Raw genomic sequence first — 16,410 nt, 5'->3', positions numbered from 1 at the left:
AGACAAAATAAGTACTTTGGTCAGGAAAATATTAGTTTTTCAGGCCATTCTTTGTAGTGTGGTAAGAGCTAATGGTGGTTCTTAGAATATGACCTTTGAAGATGCCTGTGTGTGTGTGTGGTTTTTTTTTTTTTTTTTTTTTTTTGGTAATGACTACAGCTTTCTGAGGAACAAATGCTAAGCCAACATGAGATTCATTAGATTCTGGACTCCTAACAATGGGTACAAGTAGTTAGTTCTTGTACAGCATAGAATTTCCTGCTTTCCTGTGGACATTTCAGTGCTTTGCATTCTTCTGTAAATTATTTTTATACCTATAAAATGGAGTTAGCTTCTGAAATGCTGAGGCTTCATAATGGAACTGTGCTGGATGTTTGCAGTTGTAATTGTGTGAATGCATGAGTAGGTAGGAAGTTGACAGTTATGAATAGTTGAAAGTTTGACATGCAGTGTTCCAGTTCCATTGAAGCAGGTATTTGCATAAAGAAGATAGACACCAGCATATCAGGCTAAGCGTAAACTCTGATCCCATTTGCATTTTTATGCCAGCCACAGAGGGTATGCTAGAAACAAAATGTTTGAATACACAATCTGAAACTTGAAGGATAAGCCCATGTCAGCTAGCCAAGTTTGAAAGTTAGCACACCAAGTCAAATTAACCAAGATCCTTCGGTTTGTGTCTACCCTTCTTTGCATGCATTTAAATGTAATTTTCTGTCTTGTATCTGAACTTCCATAGAGTGAGAAGTGTCCTTGTAATTTGAGAAAATCCTATCTGTAAAGTGGATATGTAACTTTAATTTCAGTATTTTATAAACATGCATTCACATTTTAACTTCAGACAAAGCTTGGGTGGGTAAGACAGGTTTCCTGACTCCATTAAGGTTGGTTTACAGTATTCTGTTATTCAAACTAGTTCCTGAATGCCTTACAAGATAAGCAGTAATCCCATCAGTTAACATTTTATCTTTAAAGACAATTGTTTTGTGAATTTGTGGGAAAACCTTATAAAAATTCATGTGGGTGTTTGTAGGTAACCTAAGCACATGACTGCACTTGAACTATTATGGTAAACCATCTTTTTTTTCTTCATTTTGCTTGAATTCTCCTTTATCAGAAACTAATCCTCTGTAACATGTTAGAAGCATTTATAATCCCCCTGAATTCCTATTATTTTTTAACAGGTCATTTCACCTGTACTGAAGTCAAATGATTCTTTTGGCTTCCTCATTATACAATATAATTTCTCTCTGTTCACGTGCTGCTTTATTTCCTATTTCCCTGAAGGTCAAATAATCTTCTCAGGAAGCTGTGATAAACAGGGGAGAATAGAAAAATGAACAGAAAGCCCTCGTGTGTATCACAGCAGCTATAAGTTGAGTTGAATCTGATATGCTTTGACTATTAAGCTACATTATGGTCCATACCCACAGATTTTACTCCATCAGGGATTTCTGTTGTTCAAGGAAAAGCTAAAGTTCTCTGCTGTGGTGGCAGCATTGCCATTTTTCCAAGTTTTAGTCTTTCATGAGGAAAAAACCAATACCTTTACCATAAACTTTTAAAATGTAGAGATTAGTTGCTGATCTGATCCAATACTTGTTCTTTGCTAGCAATAGGAAGTCTGTCTTGGAAGACAGATAATATTATTCTAGAGGAGTTGTTGACATGATCCCTGTGACCGTATGTTCCAAGCCTGCTGGGCACAGACAAAATTAATAATGTTTGCAAGTAATTCCTGCTTCTTTGGCTTACTGCATCCCTTCCACTGCCAGTTCCTTTGTGGGATGTGTTTTGGACGCTTGGATATTATAGTAGGTTTCTTGCTATTTAAAAAACAGCCTGCACAATGCAAATACATGTTCTCACTTCCTCAAAGTCCATCAAAAGTAAACCTTTCCATCTTTAAGGAGCTGCCTAATAAGCAATGAAAGCTCTTTTATTTTCAAGTGTATTAGTTCTCTCCCAAAAGACACATTCTACCAGTTATACCCTCTGCACAGGTAGCAGCAGAGGAAAAGTCAAATGAAGTTGTAACACTTATTTCTGTGTTTATGGTGCCTGCAGGAGTAAGAAGTGTTCTACAAAACCGCTGCTATGCTCAGTTAAGAATCATCCCACAACTATGTCTGCCTAAGGTATATGGGAATTGTTGCTCATGCAGGTGCATTGAACTGTACTTGCAGGCTCTGTGAAATAGAAAGCAAGTCATCAGAAACAACAAAAAAAAGGTGCAAAAGTACAAGTACTGAAGAATTGTCTCAGATCAGCTTCTTAAAGCACTTTCTGCTTCATTTTTCAGACTGATTTCAAAAGAGCTCTCTCACTGTTATGTTAGCTGGTCATTACATATCTGGAAAGAAAAACCTCAGTTTTAACAAGAGATTAGTCCCAGGTTCAAAGTGTGTAATTGTAGTTAAGAGTTGCATGCTTAAAAAAGGATAAAACAAGCTAAGACTGCACTTCAGTAAGAGTGAAGCAGAACCTCTTTAGGAAGTGAGATATAAAAGGAGATGGCCTGTTCTCACTACTATTAATTGACTAAACTCAGTAGCTTTATAATAGCTTCCACTCAGTCTGAGCAGCTCTACAATGTGTCTGAATGAAAAGATAAGCCACTTGCACTCAGGAGAGCCTGGAACAAGGAAGGAAGATGAGCAATTTGGTGCACATCAAGTTTTACTGTCTAGCAAAACTGGCTTTGTTCTGCTGTTGCATGGAAAGCGAAGAGCTCAAATCCACTGCCTGTATCTAAGCATAAAATTGACACAAAGCCTGCACTTACTATGTCAAAAATTGTTTTGACATAGTTATTCCAGTTTAACTGTTCCAGAATGTTTCAAAAGCATTTCACAATTATATCATACCAAAAAAGCAAAACCAGCTTAGCTAAAAACTCAAAGCTCAGAAGTCAAACAGTGCCATTTTTCAAAAGCAAGCAGCAGAGATACAAGACTGAATGTGGTACTGACAGGCACACTGGGCAGGCAAGCAACAGACATGCAACTAGTACAGTGAGCATCACAAACATCTACTTAATGCCCTAGGAGCTGTTCTTTGTTCTTCTGTAAGATCTGGAAGTTGATCCATGGCTGAGTGACTAGATTAGTAAGTCATCTCTCAACCTCTGCTGTTTTTTTTTTTTTTTTCCCCTAGGAAAAAGCACCTCCTAATTTTCTTCCCAACCATCTGATTTGCTTTCTGTAGGTGCAATGCACAGAATATGCTGATGCTGACAAGCAGACTTATCCAATGCCAGCACAATAGCAACCACTTAGATGATTTCTTGTCTAATAAAGTGTATCTGACACTTTTTACAGACACCAAATACATGTACAGGCATATGAAAGGATTTTTGAAATGATTCCAATGCACTTCTAATCTACAAGCATTTTGCTAAGGGAAGCTTAGGAGGTGCAGCTTTTGAAAAAAAGCTTTCTTATCAAGCAAAGCATGAAACATAATTGGCACTCAGCTATCTGATTCCTCTTCTTTTCAAATACCACGTTCTTCAAGGAAGAACATTAAACTGTCCATTATCAAGATTATTAAATTTGGAATTTAAATCATTGAAGCACAAAAAAAATTTAATGCTAATCTGTGGATGACCCCAGAAACAAAATGCACATGGCAATGTGTATATGCTTAGCCTGACGATTAAGGTACATGAGGAATTCCTTTAGTCTTCCCCGTTTATGCTGCTGATAATTGGTGCAGTCTCATAAGCTGATTTCGTTGGTCAAGTGAGAGTTCTCTTCTTTATGCAAATGCTTTCTTGTTCTCCTGTGACTGAGGCACTACAGGCAACATGTCAAGTCTTCTTGGAGGTACCTGTAGTTCCTATGCAGAAACTTGGTATTCATTTCTCTTGCTGCATTTTTTTTCTAGAATTATGCCAGCCTGACCAGAATCTTTAAAATTATAGATTCTTACCTTCATAGAACTTCATAGAATCAACCAGGTTGGAAGAGACCTCCAAGATCATCCAGTCCAACCTAGCACCCAGCCCTATCCAGTCCGCCAGACCATGGCACTGAGTGCCTCATCCAGTCTTTTCTTGAACACCTCCAGGGATGATGACTCCACCACCTCCCTGGGCAGCCCATTCAAATGGTGAATCACTCTCTCTGTGCAGAACTTCCTCCTACCATCCAGCCTATACTTCCCCTGGCACAACTTGAGATTGTGTCCCCTTGTTCTATTGGTGATTGCCTGGGAGAAGAGGCCACCCCCCACCTGGCTACAACCTCCCTTCAGGTAGTTGTAGACATCAATGAGGTCACCCCTGAGCCTCCTCTTCTCCAGGCTAAACAGCCTCAGCTCCCTCAGCCTCTCCTTACAGGGTTTGTGTTCCAGGCCCCTCACCTTTTTGCACCTTAGGAACATGTAACCGTTAGACTTTGTACCTAGTTATTTGTGTAAGTTGTTCCTGGTGGTTTTTGGTTATGAGTGATAGGTTTTTCTTTCTTAGTTGTGGTGGTTGGTTGGTTTGGTTTTGTTTCATTTTTTTTCTGGAGATGTGTTCTATAAAAACCTTCTGCTGATGAATGGTTTTGCAATGCCTCACATATTTCTAAACTTTAAAAACTGGTGAACTTTCTGAATTAAGATGGAAGCTTCAAACTAAAGCAAGAGATAAAAGCTTTGCTGTAAGGACAGGGCTTGCAATGTCTCCAAACCTTATTAAAGGTCTTGATAAGCTAAAGATCTCTTAGAACATTACAGTGCCATATTTAGGCTGGTAAGCACTTCATAAAAGCAGCATTACAGTGTTTGCTTCTTGTGATATTTATGAATGGGAAGATGACTTGGCTTTTTAAAAAGCCAGAACTAGCAAACTGTTGCTTCATGAAGTGAGGAATTTAAAAGCTGTAGAATATCCTGAAGAGAAGTAGCTTGCTCATCTGTACTCTGTACAGTCACAAGATGTATTTCCAAGTATCTCAAAAGAAAATCTGTCTTGTGTGATCACTAATATCAAAATAAGAAGCATATCCTGGCTGTGTGAAGAACTCTGCTGTGTGAAGAACTTGTAGGCTTTGTAGGATAGCTGTTAGAGATGCTGCTGATGCTGTGCTGTTAGTAATGATTTCCCATCAATTGTCTCTACTCAGGTAATAGTTTGAACTGTAGCAATAGCTCTGGAAAATGCAAAACCTTACTTATTTTGCCACTGCATTGGCAAATGTGAAAACTTCTTCTTTTAACCGTTTTTCTGAAAGGGTTTCTACAGTGGTCTAAGCTGATCTGACTGTCCAGGTGCCATGCTCGCCCTTTTGTCTCACAACCAGCTATTTAGTTGGCTTGGACTGATGAGGAACTGCAACTTTTGGAAGAAGCTTGCAATTTTGCTCTTTTTTTTTTTGTCAATGAACATCAATAAATTATTATCTGAAACAAAGTTTTCAAAACAGTAGTGACAGCTTGAGCTGCAAATAAAAAAGGCCCATCTAGAGCCATCTTCAGTTACAAAACTGTTGCAGTTAAGGCTACCTGAGGTTCTTTGTAGTTATGTTTTCCATTTGTGAACCAGTCTGCTTTTTAATGAAGGCTTTTTTTGAAGTCATCTGGAAAAATGCATTTTTTTTACCAATCCATTTGGTTTTGGAGTTCAGTAGTGTTCTGCCAATCACAAACATGAAAACACCATTGCAGTTTCTCTCAACTTCCCCGTTTTCAAATGGACCAGACTGCAACTTAGGGTCCCTCTTTTCCCCTTGCACAGTATGGAGGTTTTGCTTCTTCTTATCCCTTGAGGATCAGACAATGGCATATGTCAGGTTGAATGTCTGCTATGATTAAGGTGCCTTTTGCCTTTTTCCTCTCCCTCTTGTTTGGCAGCAGTGCTCAATCTCCCAGCACTACCATGAAAGAATTGGTGCCCTCTGCTGTTAATAATTACTAACTCCAGTACCTTTATAGCTTTATTTAGCATGAGAAGTTGTCTGACTTGTTTTCTTAGTTCTGGATCATCAATTTTCTGAGGATAAAAGTAGAAAACCAGACAGCTTCTTGGCTGGGAAGATGGGTGCCATCCTCCAGTCTAACAGCACTGACTGTGCTGTCAACAGCAGTAAATTCCCAGCTTCATTTTAGCAGCCTGGTGTAAGGCAGGTAATATGCTCCTCAATCTCACTTCACAGTGCCCCAGGGAGTTTGCCTTTATGTTTCACTTACGGATTTAGCCTTAATTTAATACTTAAAATAATGCATCTTTAAGGATTTTATGAAGAAAATGGCCAGTCCAGAGTGTTGCATGTGGTGTCAGAGATGAAATGCCCATCTGCAACACTAATATCCAAACTATTAATCTTGCTGACTTGAAGTATCTTCGTTATACCAGGTGGTTGCAACAATAACTCCAAGTTGTTTTTGAAAGTGTGGTGAATGGTCCTTGAAGAGCCAAAGAAATGGCTATAAAGCAAACATACTGTGAATTATCTCTTTACTGATGCCCTTCATTAGTAATGGCAGGTTACCTTTGTTGTGGATAAAGATCTTGGAAGTCCTACATGAGTGCGTACTTCTGCTTTCTGCACATCAGCTAATGTGAGTCAGGTATCATCTCTCAATTTCCTGGGAACTTTTTTACATTTAATTACAAAATTGAATACTTTAACAGGTGGTTCAATTGTCTGATGGGAACATTACTCATTCTCTATACTGAGGAACAGAGGTTGTGGGAGTGAATTCTATTTTGTGACTTTAAGACCCAGCCTCAAGTTGTACATAACTTTTTAGGCTTCAGATGTTAACCAGTTTGGGATTTTTGTCCCTTCCAGCTCTCTTATTTCAGATACTCATATCAAGTTAGTACCTTCCTGGTTGTGTACAGGTTTATTTGCAGCCATTTAAAAGCCACTTGTCCTTGAGTGTAGTTTTATAATGCCTTGTGCAACTGCTGAAATCCAGGTAAATTTTACAGTACTGTTGAGGAAGACAACCAGCCTGGATGGGTGAGGGACTTGTGAAGGAATTATGGGAAAAAAAGAAGGCTTATCACCTATGGAAAGAGGGGGTGGTAACTCAGGAGGAAAATAAGGATGTTTCTAGGTCATGCAGGAATAAACTTGGAGAGGCAAAAGCCTGGTTAGAACTTAGACTGGTCACTGCTGCGAGTGATAACAAGTAGTGGTTTTGTAAATATAGTATGACAAAATGGGGGCAAGGATAACCTCCACTCTTTATCGGACAAGGAGGGGAATGTAGTGAGTAGAGATGAGGAAAAAGCAGAGGTTCTTAACACCTCCTTTGCCTCAATTTTCAATAGCAAGGCAGGTTGTCATCAGGACATCTGGCCTCCTGTGCTGGTGGGTGGGTCAGGGAGCAAAACAGCCTCCCTGTAATCCTGGAGGAAGCAGTTAGGGACTTGTTGATCTTTTTGGATCTTCACAAGTCTATGGAACCAGATGGGATTCATCCTAGGGTTATGAGAGAGCTGGCAGTTGAGCTGGCCAAGCCACTCTCCATCATTTATCAACAGTCCTGGCTCACTGGAGAGGTCCCCGAAGCTTGAAAGCTGCCAATGTGATGCCCACCTGGAAGAAAGACCCAGGAAGTTACAAACCTGTCAGCCTGACCTCAGTGCCAGGCAAGATCATCCTGAGTGCAATCATAGGGCACCTACAGGATGGTCCAGGGACCCAGCCAGTACGGATTTAGGAGAGGCAGGTCCTGCTTGACCAACCTCAGCTCTTTTTATGACCAGGTAACCTGCATGGTGCACATGGGGAAGGCTGTGGATGTAGTCTACCTGGACTTCAGCAGGACCTTTGACACTGTCTGCCATAGCAACCTCTTGGCCAAGCTGGCAGCTCGTGGCTGGGATGGGCCACTCAGTGCTGGATTAAGGTCTAGCTGGAGGGCTGGACCTAGAGAGTGGTGGTGAATGGTGCCACATCCAGTTGGAGTCCAGTCACTAGTGGTGTGCACCAGGTGTGGTGGAGAGTCCCAAAAGGTCACCAAATGGCCTTGAGCATGTCCTGTGCAGACATGTTTACCTGCCTGTCTGCATTGCAGGCAGAGGCGGGAAAACAGGACAAAAGAAGGCAACTTAATCCGTTTCAATCTGGTCGCCTGAGAGGGGTTTCAAAGGCCCCCGCCCCTGTCGCGTGCAAGGCCTGTGCGCCCCCCCCGTTTGGAGGAGAACAGCCTGTGGCTCCTGCCTTTTTTGGGTACATTTGGGTGGTTGCCAGAGGTGATTGGGTGATAGTGTGGCCGATGAGACCATTAGCCTCGGCCATAAAAGGGGGTGAACAGGTGAACAAGGTGCTTGTGTGCTCGTTCGTTCCTCGCTCGCCTGCCACCTCAGCCAGCAGCCAATTCCACATCGCAGCCCAGGTGGAATTCGCCACAGGACTTCTATTGAATATTTTCCTGCATATGTTTTGGGCCACAGACATGAAGACTAAGGACTAGTGAGTGTTCTGAATTCCTTATTCAAGTTGCTAAAGGAATTTAATGAACTTGACAAGCGGTGAATTAATTGGCCTCATTGCATTTCACCCCAAAGTCAGATTTCAGCTAGCCCCTTCGTAACACCAGGGATCAATGCTGGGCTCTGTCCTGCTTGCTGTATTGGTTGATTTGATCTGGATGAGGGAACTGAGTCGATCAGTAAGTTTGCAGACAACACCAAGGTGGGAGCTGGTGTGGATCTGTTAGAGGGTAGGAGGGCTCTGCAGAGGGACCTGGACAGGCTGGATGGGTGGGAAGAGGCCAGTGGGATGAGATTTAACAAGGCCAAGTGCAGAGTTGGCCACAACAGCCCCATGCAGCTCTACAGGCTGGGGACAGAGTGGCTGGAGAGCAGCCAGGAAGAAAAGGACCTGGGGGTACTGGTTGACAGATGACAGAACATGAGACAGTAGTGTGCCCAGGTGGCCAAGAAGGCAAATAACATCGGGGCCTGGATCAGGAATAGTGTAGCCAGCAGGACCAGAGAATTCCTTTGGCCTCTGTACTTGGCACTGGTTAGGCCACACCTTGAGTACTGGGTTCACTTCTGGGCCCCTCAGTAGAAGAAAGATGTTGAGTTGCTTGAACGTGTCCAGAGAAGGGCAACAAGGGTGGTGAGGGGGCTGGAGTACAGCCCTGTGAGGAGAGGCTGAGGGAGCTAAAGATGTGCAGCCTGGAGAAGAGGAGGTTCAGGACAGACCTCATTGCTGTTTACAACTACCTGAAGGGAGGCTGTGGCCAGGTGGGGTTGGACTCTTCTCCCAGGCAGCCAGCAACAGAACAAGAGGGCATAGGGTCAAACGGTGCCAGGGCAGGTTTAGCCTGAATGCTAGGAAGAAATTCTTCACAGTAACAGTGATTGGCATTGGAATGAGCTAACCAGGAAGCGAGTGGAGTTGCTGTCCCTGGAGGTGTTTAAAAAGAGGCTGGATGAGGCACATTGTGCCATGGTTTAGTTAATTAGAAGGGTGATGTGATAGGTTGGACTTGACGATCCTGGAAGTCTTTTCCAACTTGGTTCATTCTGTGATTCTGTATCATCTTAGTTTTAAAAGCAAAAAAGCTAAGTGAAGTTCAAGTTACTGTTTGCTACCCTTAAGAAATCAGGATTGCTGGTTACTTGGTAGTTGTCTTGTGTGTGGAGGTAGGTATTGCAGCACACTATTTGCCCAAGAAGTGTGCAGTGCTAAGTTTAGAAGTTACTCAGCTGATCATTGTTTCATTAAACATGTTGTAAACTGAGCTGCTTTTGATTTCTCCATTATATTTAAGTGTTATTTTGGCATGTTCTCAACACTCAAGACTCTAACTTTCACTGAAAAAAACGCAGTCAATCAACCCATGTAAACACACCTTCATTTACAACACATGACCAGCTCAAGTGATCTGGAAGATTTTATGAGTATGCAAGTTTGAAAAACTTACTGTGAGTTTTGTATCAAAAGTTAATACAGTCATAGAATCTTTGTATGGTTTGGTTTGGAAGGAACCTACAAAGGTCATCTAGTCCAACTTTCCTGCAGTGAGCAGGGGCACCACATGGCTCAGAATTTTGTTAAGCCTGACCTTGAGTATCTCCAGGCATGGGATGGTGTCAGCTATCTCCCTGGGAAACCTGTTGTAGTGTTTTACCACTTCACTGTAAAGCTCTTGTTCCTAACATCCCATCTACTTGTCTCTCTCCATTGTGCCTTGTGCTATCACTACAGACTTCTATAGTCTTCTGAGAGGTACTGGAAAGCTGCTATTAGTTCTTCCAGGAGTCTTCTCGAGGCTGAACAACCCCAGCTCCCTCATCCTGTCCTCTCAAGCTTTCATTCTTTGAATGTTGCCATGGGTATCACAGTAGCCTGAGCTGAGCTTGGATGAGAAAAATAGTGTGTTTTGTTTTTTTTAAAAAATATCATTAAATATAGTGAACTATGATAGAAATTTGTCTATTGTTTTCATAGGTGAGATGTCAATTACTGTGAGTGTTACTGTGGTTGAGACTGACCTTTTAAGATAAAAGCAGTGTGATGCATTTGCATTAGCATATGCTGTGATTTTTGTGTGCCTTATTGTCATTATCTCTGAGTACCTATGCTAGCAGTAGGATACTTAAAAATAAAGTGATTTTCTTTTTTTATAGAGATGGACTGTGCATGTTTAGGAAGGGAGAACCTCTGTCACTTCAGTGTCCTAAGTGGAGAACTGTGTAAATTGATAGGAAACAATTCTTTGATATAGGAGTTAATGAAGTTCCATGGTTTATGTTGAGATTAAAAATTAGCAGGGAAGATTGCCCATGGAGGTGGTTGGGCCCCATCCTTGGAGATATGCAAGGTAATGCCCAGGGTTCTGGGCAGCCTGGTTCAGTTGAGAATGTCCTTGCTTAGTGCAGAGTGCATTGGACTAGATGACCTTTGGCAATCCCTTCCAACCCAGACCTGCTATGATCCTAAGATATGCTACTGGCTTAAGTTGTACGTGTGTTTATACATCAAAACATGAATTTGATATCACTTATCTGCAAATGCTTTATCATTGATTTTCACAAGACATTTGTCTTTACACTGCTTCTAGAATCAAGGAGTTAGTGTCTTCAAAAATCCAGGAGAGGATTGATTTCCTTTGTGTCTTGTGATGTTCTGGCGGTCTTAGAGATGACTAAAAGTGTAATGCTAAAGGGCTGACTACAAAATTGTGATATCTTAAACTTTCTCACAGGGAGGTAAACTACTTTGAGGTTGTATTCCTAAATCAGACTGAAAGCATGATTTTTTTTGTTAGTATAAGAATCTGTCAAGGTTTGTGTGTCAATGAGAAGCTACAGGTACATAACTGCCTTGCTCTGCCTCAAGCTACTTGCAGTTTCTCTTCTACCAGTTAAATGTGTTGCTTATCTTGAGTAGCTACTGTCAACAGGGTAGAGTATACACCATAAGGAGATCTGGGAAATGCACTTGAACTGTCTGAAAAAAAAAATCTGTGTGGTATCTTGCTTTGGTATTCTGTATTTTGCCCAGAGGAGTTTGAGTGACACATGCAATATAAATGTAGAGATGGAGTAGATTATCCTGTTCCAGGCTCTGGGAGTGATTGACAGTACTTAAATGAGAAAGGGGAAAAAATAAAATTCAGCACAAGTGACTGCTAAAATGGGTGCAGAGTTTTAGAACTTCTTGCTTACATAGCTGTCTCTGGGTCATGGTTAGATTTTTACTTCATTTAGATTGCTTCCATGATAATTTTAATTAAAAAGAAAGGATATCTTAGTTTTCATTGTCTGGACTCATTTAACACCATACCAAGTCTAGATAATGAAAATGGAGAAGTGTAGCTGTAGGGAAGAGGTTTGAGGTGACAGTTCGGGAGCTGAGAGGTTGGTGTCAACATCTGCAGTAGTAAGAGGAACAGATTTTATCCTGCCTGTCTGTACAGGGTCAGTCTGGGCTAGAGTTCACTTCCTTCACTGAAGCCTATATGGTGCCGTGATAAAGATTTATGACCAAACCAGTGTTGATGAAACACCAGTGGTACAGCTTTTGCTGACCAAGGCTTACCCAGTGTCCAGACTTACTGTTTTAAATGCCCATTCCCTGGAGAAGGAAGAAGTGAGTCAGTTAGAAAGAGGACACAGCCAGGACAACTGATCCAAACTGACCAGAGATATTCCATACCATGTCACATAATGTGTAGCTTGACAAGTAGGGATGGTGAGGTGAGGAGGTGTTTTTTAAAAGAAGCAGTTCCTTGGAGACTGGATAGTTATTGGTCTGACCCATGAGCGTGTTTTTGCCTTTGCACTCCTGGTTTTCTCTCCTGCTGCAGAGAAGTGAGCAAGTGGCTTGAAAGAGACAGATATGCCAGCCAGGGTCAACGCATCACATAGCTATGAGTGCTTTTCTTCATTCAACTTTATAGTGCGAAGGCACTGCCCCTCCCTTTTGCCCTGATGCCTCTGCCACTATTTACAGACTCTTGCAACTGTATGTTTCAGAAGTACAATGTTTCCAATGTTAATGATACACAGTGGTACGGGATGTTGATTAGAAGCACCTCCATCAATTGTTTTGTCTGGTGAAAACATAAGCAAGGAATCTGAAACCTTGCTGCTGTCCAGGAAAATGGGATCACTGCATCCTAACCAAGAATTCCAGGACTGGGTCATTGTGAATCAGCTACCACACTTTTTTATATAGAGCACTTTTTTGTCTTATTCCTCCCCTGCTCAAAGTTTAGCCCTTAGTTGGTGACTACTTGGTGTAAGCCAAGCAGTGCTTATTAGAATCAGAGAATGTCAGGGGATGGAAGTGAGCTGAAAAGATCATCTGGTCCAGCCCCTGTGCCAAAGCAGGATCACCTAGAGCAGATCACACTGCAGTATATCCAGGTGGTTCTTTAATATATTTAGAGAGGGAGACTCCACAACTTCCCTGGGCAGCTGGTTCCAGTGCTCTGTCACCCTCACAGGGAAAAAAACCTCCTATGCCTCAACTTCCACCCATTGCCCCTTGTCCTGTTACTGGGCATCACCAAGAAGAGGCTGGCTCCAGCCTCCTGGCACTCGCCCCTTACAGATGTATAAATATGCATGAGGTCACCCCTTAGTCTCCTCCTCTCCAAGCTACCAAGCCCCAGCTCCCTCAGTTTCTCCTCATAAGGAAGATGTTCAACTTAATCATTTTTGTGGCTCTGTGCTGGACTTTCCCAAGGAGCTCCCTATCCTTCTTGAGCTGGGTGGCCCGAAACAACATGATATTCCAGATGAGGCCTCACCAGGGCAGAGTAGAGGGGAAGGAGAACCTCTCTTGACTTACTACCCACAGTCCTTCTAATATACCCCAAAATGGCATTGGCCTTTCTGGTCACAAGCGCACACTGCTGGCTCTTGGCCATCCTTCCATCCACCAGGACTCCCAAGTCCTTCTCCCCTTCACTGCTCTCCAGCAGGTCAGTCCCCAACCTATACTGACCCATGGGGTTGTTTTTTCCCAGGTTTATGACTCTACACTTGCTTCTGTTGAATGTTATGAAATTTCTCCCTGCCCAACTCTCCAGCCTAAGTCTCTCTGAATGACAGCACAACCCTGTGGTGTGTGTCAGCCTCTCCACCCAGCTTAGTGTCATCAGCAAACTTGCTGACAGTGTACTTTATGCACTCATCCAGGTCATTAATGAACACATTGAATAATACGGGGCCCACTACTCACCCCTGGGGGACTCCACTGGTTACAGGCTTCAAAATTAAGTTCTTCCTTGATATGATTACTGGTTTTGGAATGTGAAGTAGGTTGTTTCTAGCTGTAAATGGAGATGTAACATCGGTAATCTTTGGCAGCAGGTTGCTACTGTTACAAGAAAGCGAGAGGAAGGGAGAGGTAGCAGTGACTGGTTTGTGCGTCATTAGTACGCTGGTGCTGACCAGTTGGTCTGTTAGTTCACCTTACTCACTGTTAAGGAAAACAGGCAGAAGGGTTAAGAAGCTGGGGCACAGGAAATTGTCCTGAACTCTCAGTCAAAAAAATCTCTGTCAAAACTAAGAATGTCATACAGCTATCTGCTGGTTTAGTTTGAAGTCCAGTAGTCCATGTTTGTTTTGGAAAGCTTTCTTAGAGATCTTACTGCATTTTTGAGCTGTAAAGGTTTCAAGTTCATTAGTTAAACAGTCAGAAGCCAACGGGAAATGGGATGCAAGCCCTGCTTTTTTTCCCCCATCAAATGCAGTAGGTTCTGTGCTAGCTGAGCTGCAATTTTGTTAGAAGGCTTACAGAAATTTGCAGTGCTTTTGGCCGTTAGAATACATAAAGTACAGGCTTCTTTGTTCTGAAACAGTAGATAACACTGTCTCTTTTTTTTTTTTTTTTTTCCCTTTGATTTGTGTGTGTGTTGTTTTTTTCCCCCCCTTTGTTTTAATAGAATATTCAAATAAAAACTTTGGCAGATGATGTGGTAAGGTCTTTGTCGCATCTTAATTTGCAATGGTAACTCCACGCTGCATGCTGTTATACTAAACATTGTGGACAATGTAACATGTTCTTATAAGGATATTAAGCATTAGATCTCAGGAAATTTAATTGCTATTCTGGAATGCCTTAATTTATAGACTCAGTTAAGAAAGAGGAATTATTAATATGTGTTTTATGAAACTTCATAAACCACTTCCTATATACCTTAGTAATGCTGTAGATATTTCCAGTGTGATTTCTTTTGCCCTTCTTTTTAATAGTGAAGGATCTGCAGTGGTTCTTGAACAGTGTGGCAGCTAACTTTGATGTGGAACCATTTTGGGTGAATAATGTCTGCTCTATGTCAAAAACCCATGTTGTATTCAGTTGCACTAACTGCGTACTTCTGAATACTTGGAAACCCCTTGCAAACTACTTCCACAGGAATTTACATCAACATAGATGCTTTTTAAATTATATATAGAAAATAACATTTTGTAATAGTTAAGGCCCCCTGGCCTCTTAGTTAATCATTACTTAGAGGTCTGAAATGAAGAAATTTGATCTAGAAATCATGTAGAAGATTCATTTGTGGCTTCAAAGTGATCTCACCTTGTCAAACTGGTGAAACAAATTTGTTGTTAATAAGGTAGACTTTAAACAGATCACAGTATCATGGAACTGATCTTAAGTGGTACTTGGGTTTTGTGATTGCTGAAAGGGCATTTTACTGTAAGTGAGCAGTAAACTGGCATTTGCTGTGTATTGGCTAGTTGTGGATACTGCCTTTCGGGCATTGTGTTATCTTTGGCCTTTACATAGGCTGTGCCCTAATCATAGTTTCAAAAAATGTAAACTATTCTAATAAGGGAAAAAATGGAGTAAAAGTCATAATTTTGCTTTGCTAAAGACATTAACAGTATCCTTGTAGGTAATGTGTTTCTGTCCACAAATACAAGACTTTCAAGGAAGAGGAAAACCCAACCCAAACCTCCAAAGAAATTCCAAGCGCATGCAGCTTATCTAGGGATACTTTCCTTTCAAAAAAATTAAGATAATCTTTTAGGATCTCAAAAAGTAATGAAAGAAGCCTGGCAATAAACCAGATGAAAATAAGAAACAAAACAAGAAAGGTAAAGCAGGAGCCTTACTTTCCTGTTTTCCACAGCACTTGATCAAATACTTCTGCTCTGGACTGGGCTAAATGAATAAATCCATTTTTCTTACAAATTAAATACTTCATTACATTTTCCACTCCTCACAGAGGTTAATTGTAGAAAATAAAAATTTTGGGTTATGTTTCTTCATAGAAATCTCATTAACAGCTGTGAATGATGCTGGTAACCCTACATAAGCTGCTGTTAGATGGAAGCACATCTTCATAAGGCTGCTCAGCATCTGAAACAAGTACATAGTATTTGTTGAGACAAGCAGTTCATAGAGATTGGTTTTTCAAAAATTAATATAATGTTCTCAAAATGAACACATACACATGTGTAAAGACATAAGTCATCAATACTTTGACTCTGTTCAGAATGGTTATATGTTAATATAGTAATAAATGGCCTTATGAGGAAGGTGCTCTTGTTAGTTGTTTCCAATATTAACAAATTAACGGTGCAGGCATGCTCTAAAAAAAACAAGGTGGGGGGTTTGGTGTGAGGTGTAAACAACCCTAACCAGGGGAAGGTTATTGCAAACTGTATGATATGTTTTCACTAATGTCTGTTCTGTGTTAGTTATTTAACTCTGGCTGGCTGTTTCTGTGTCAGTAATCTATTAAATGGCTTTTTAAAATTACATGCTAATTTCAGGAGTCTGTACTCAAAAAAATCCCAAACCCAAGGAATTATAAAGTGTTCTTGGAGCATTAATTCCTCTACAAACTTTTACTTCAGCAGGATTGTTTTTTTATAAGCCTGATGAACTTGTGAGTACCTTCTTCCCAACGCTGACTTTTTCAGTTGTCCTCCAAAGACTTTTAGCTCTGCAGGTGAAGGAATGCTTGAATGCTGCCTTTGCG

The 16,410-nt window shown here is 41.2% G+C and overlaps 1 protein-coding gene across 2 annotated transcripts in view; it reads left to right on the top strand.

Moving 5' to 3' along the window:
- The window catches only part of DIAPH2 (diaphanous related formin 2), a 249,982-nt gene that overhangs the window by 9,137 nt on the left and 224,435 nt on the right, over positions 1 to 16,410 (top strand). The window contains exon 2 of one of the 2 annotated variants that reach the window (XM_064159197.1): positions 14,359 to 14,391. The exons of the other annotated variant lie outside the window; for it this stretch is intronic. Within the exon in view, the coding sequence (XP_064015267.1) occupies positions 14,359 to 14,391 (33 nt within the window). The remainder of the gene's footprint in view (positions 1 to 14,358; positions 14,392 to 16,410) is intronic. 2 annotated transcript variants of the gene reach the window in all.

Source organism: Pogoniulus pusillus, chromosome 19 (assembly GCF_015220805.1).
Source record: "Pogoniulus pusillus isolate bPogPus1 chromosome 19, bPogPus1.pri, whole genome shotgun sequence".
NCBI classification, from domain to species: domain Eukaryota; kingdom Metazoa; phylum Chordata; class Aves; order Piciformes; family Lybiidae; genus Pogoniulus; species Pogoniulus pusillus.
This window is presented reverse-complemented; position numbering and strand designations above follow the sequence as displayed.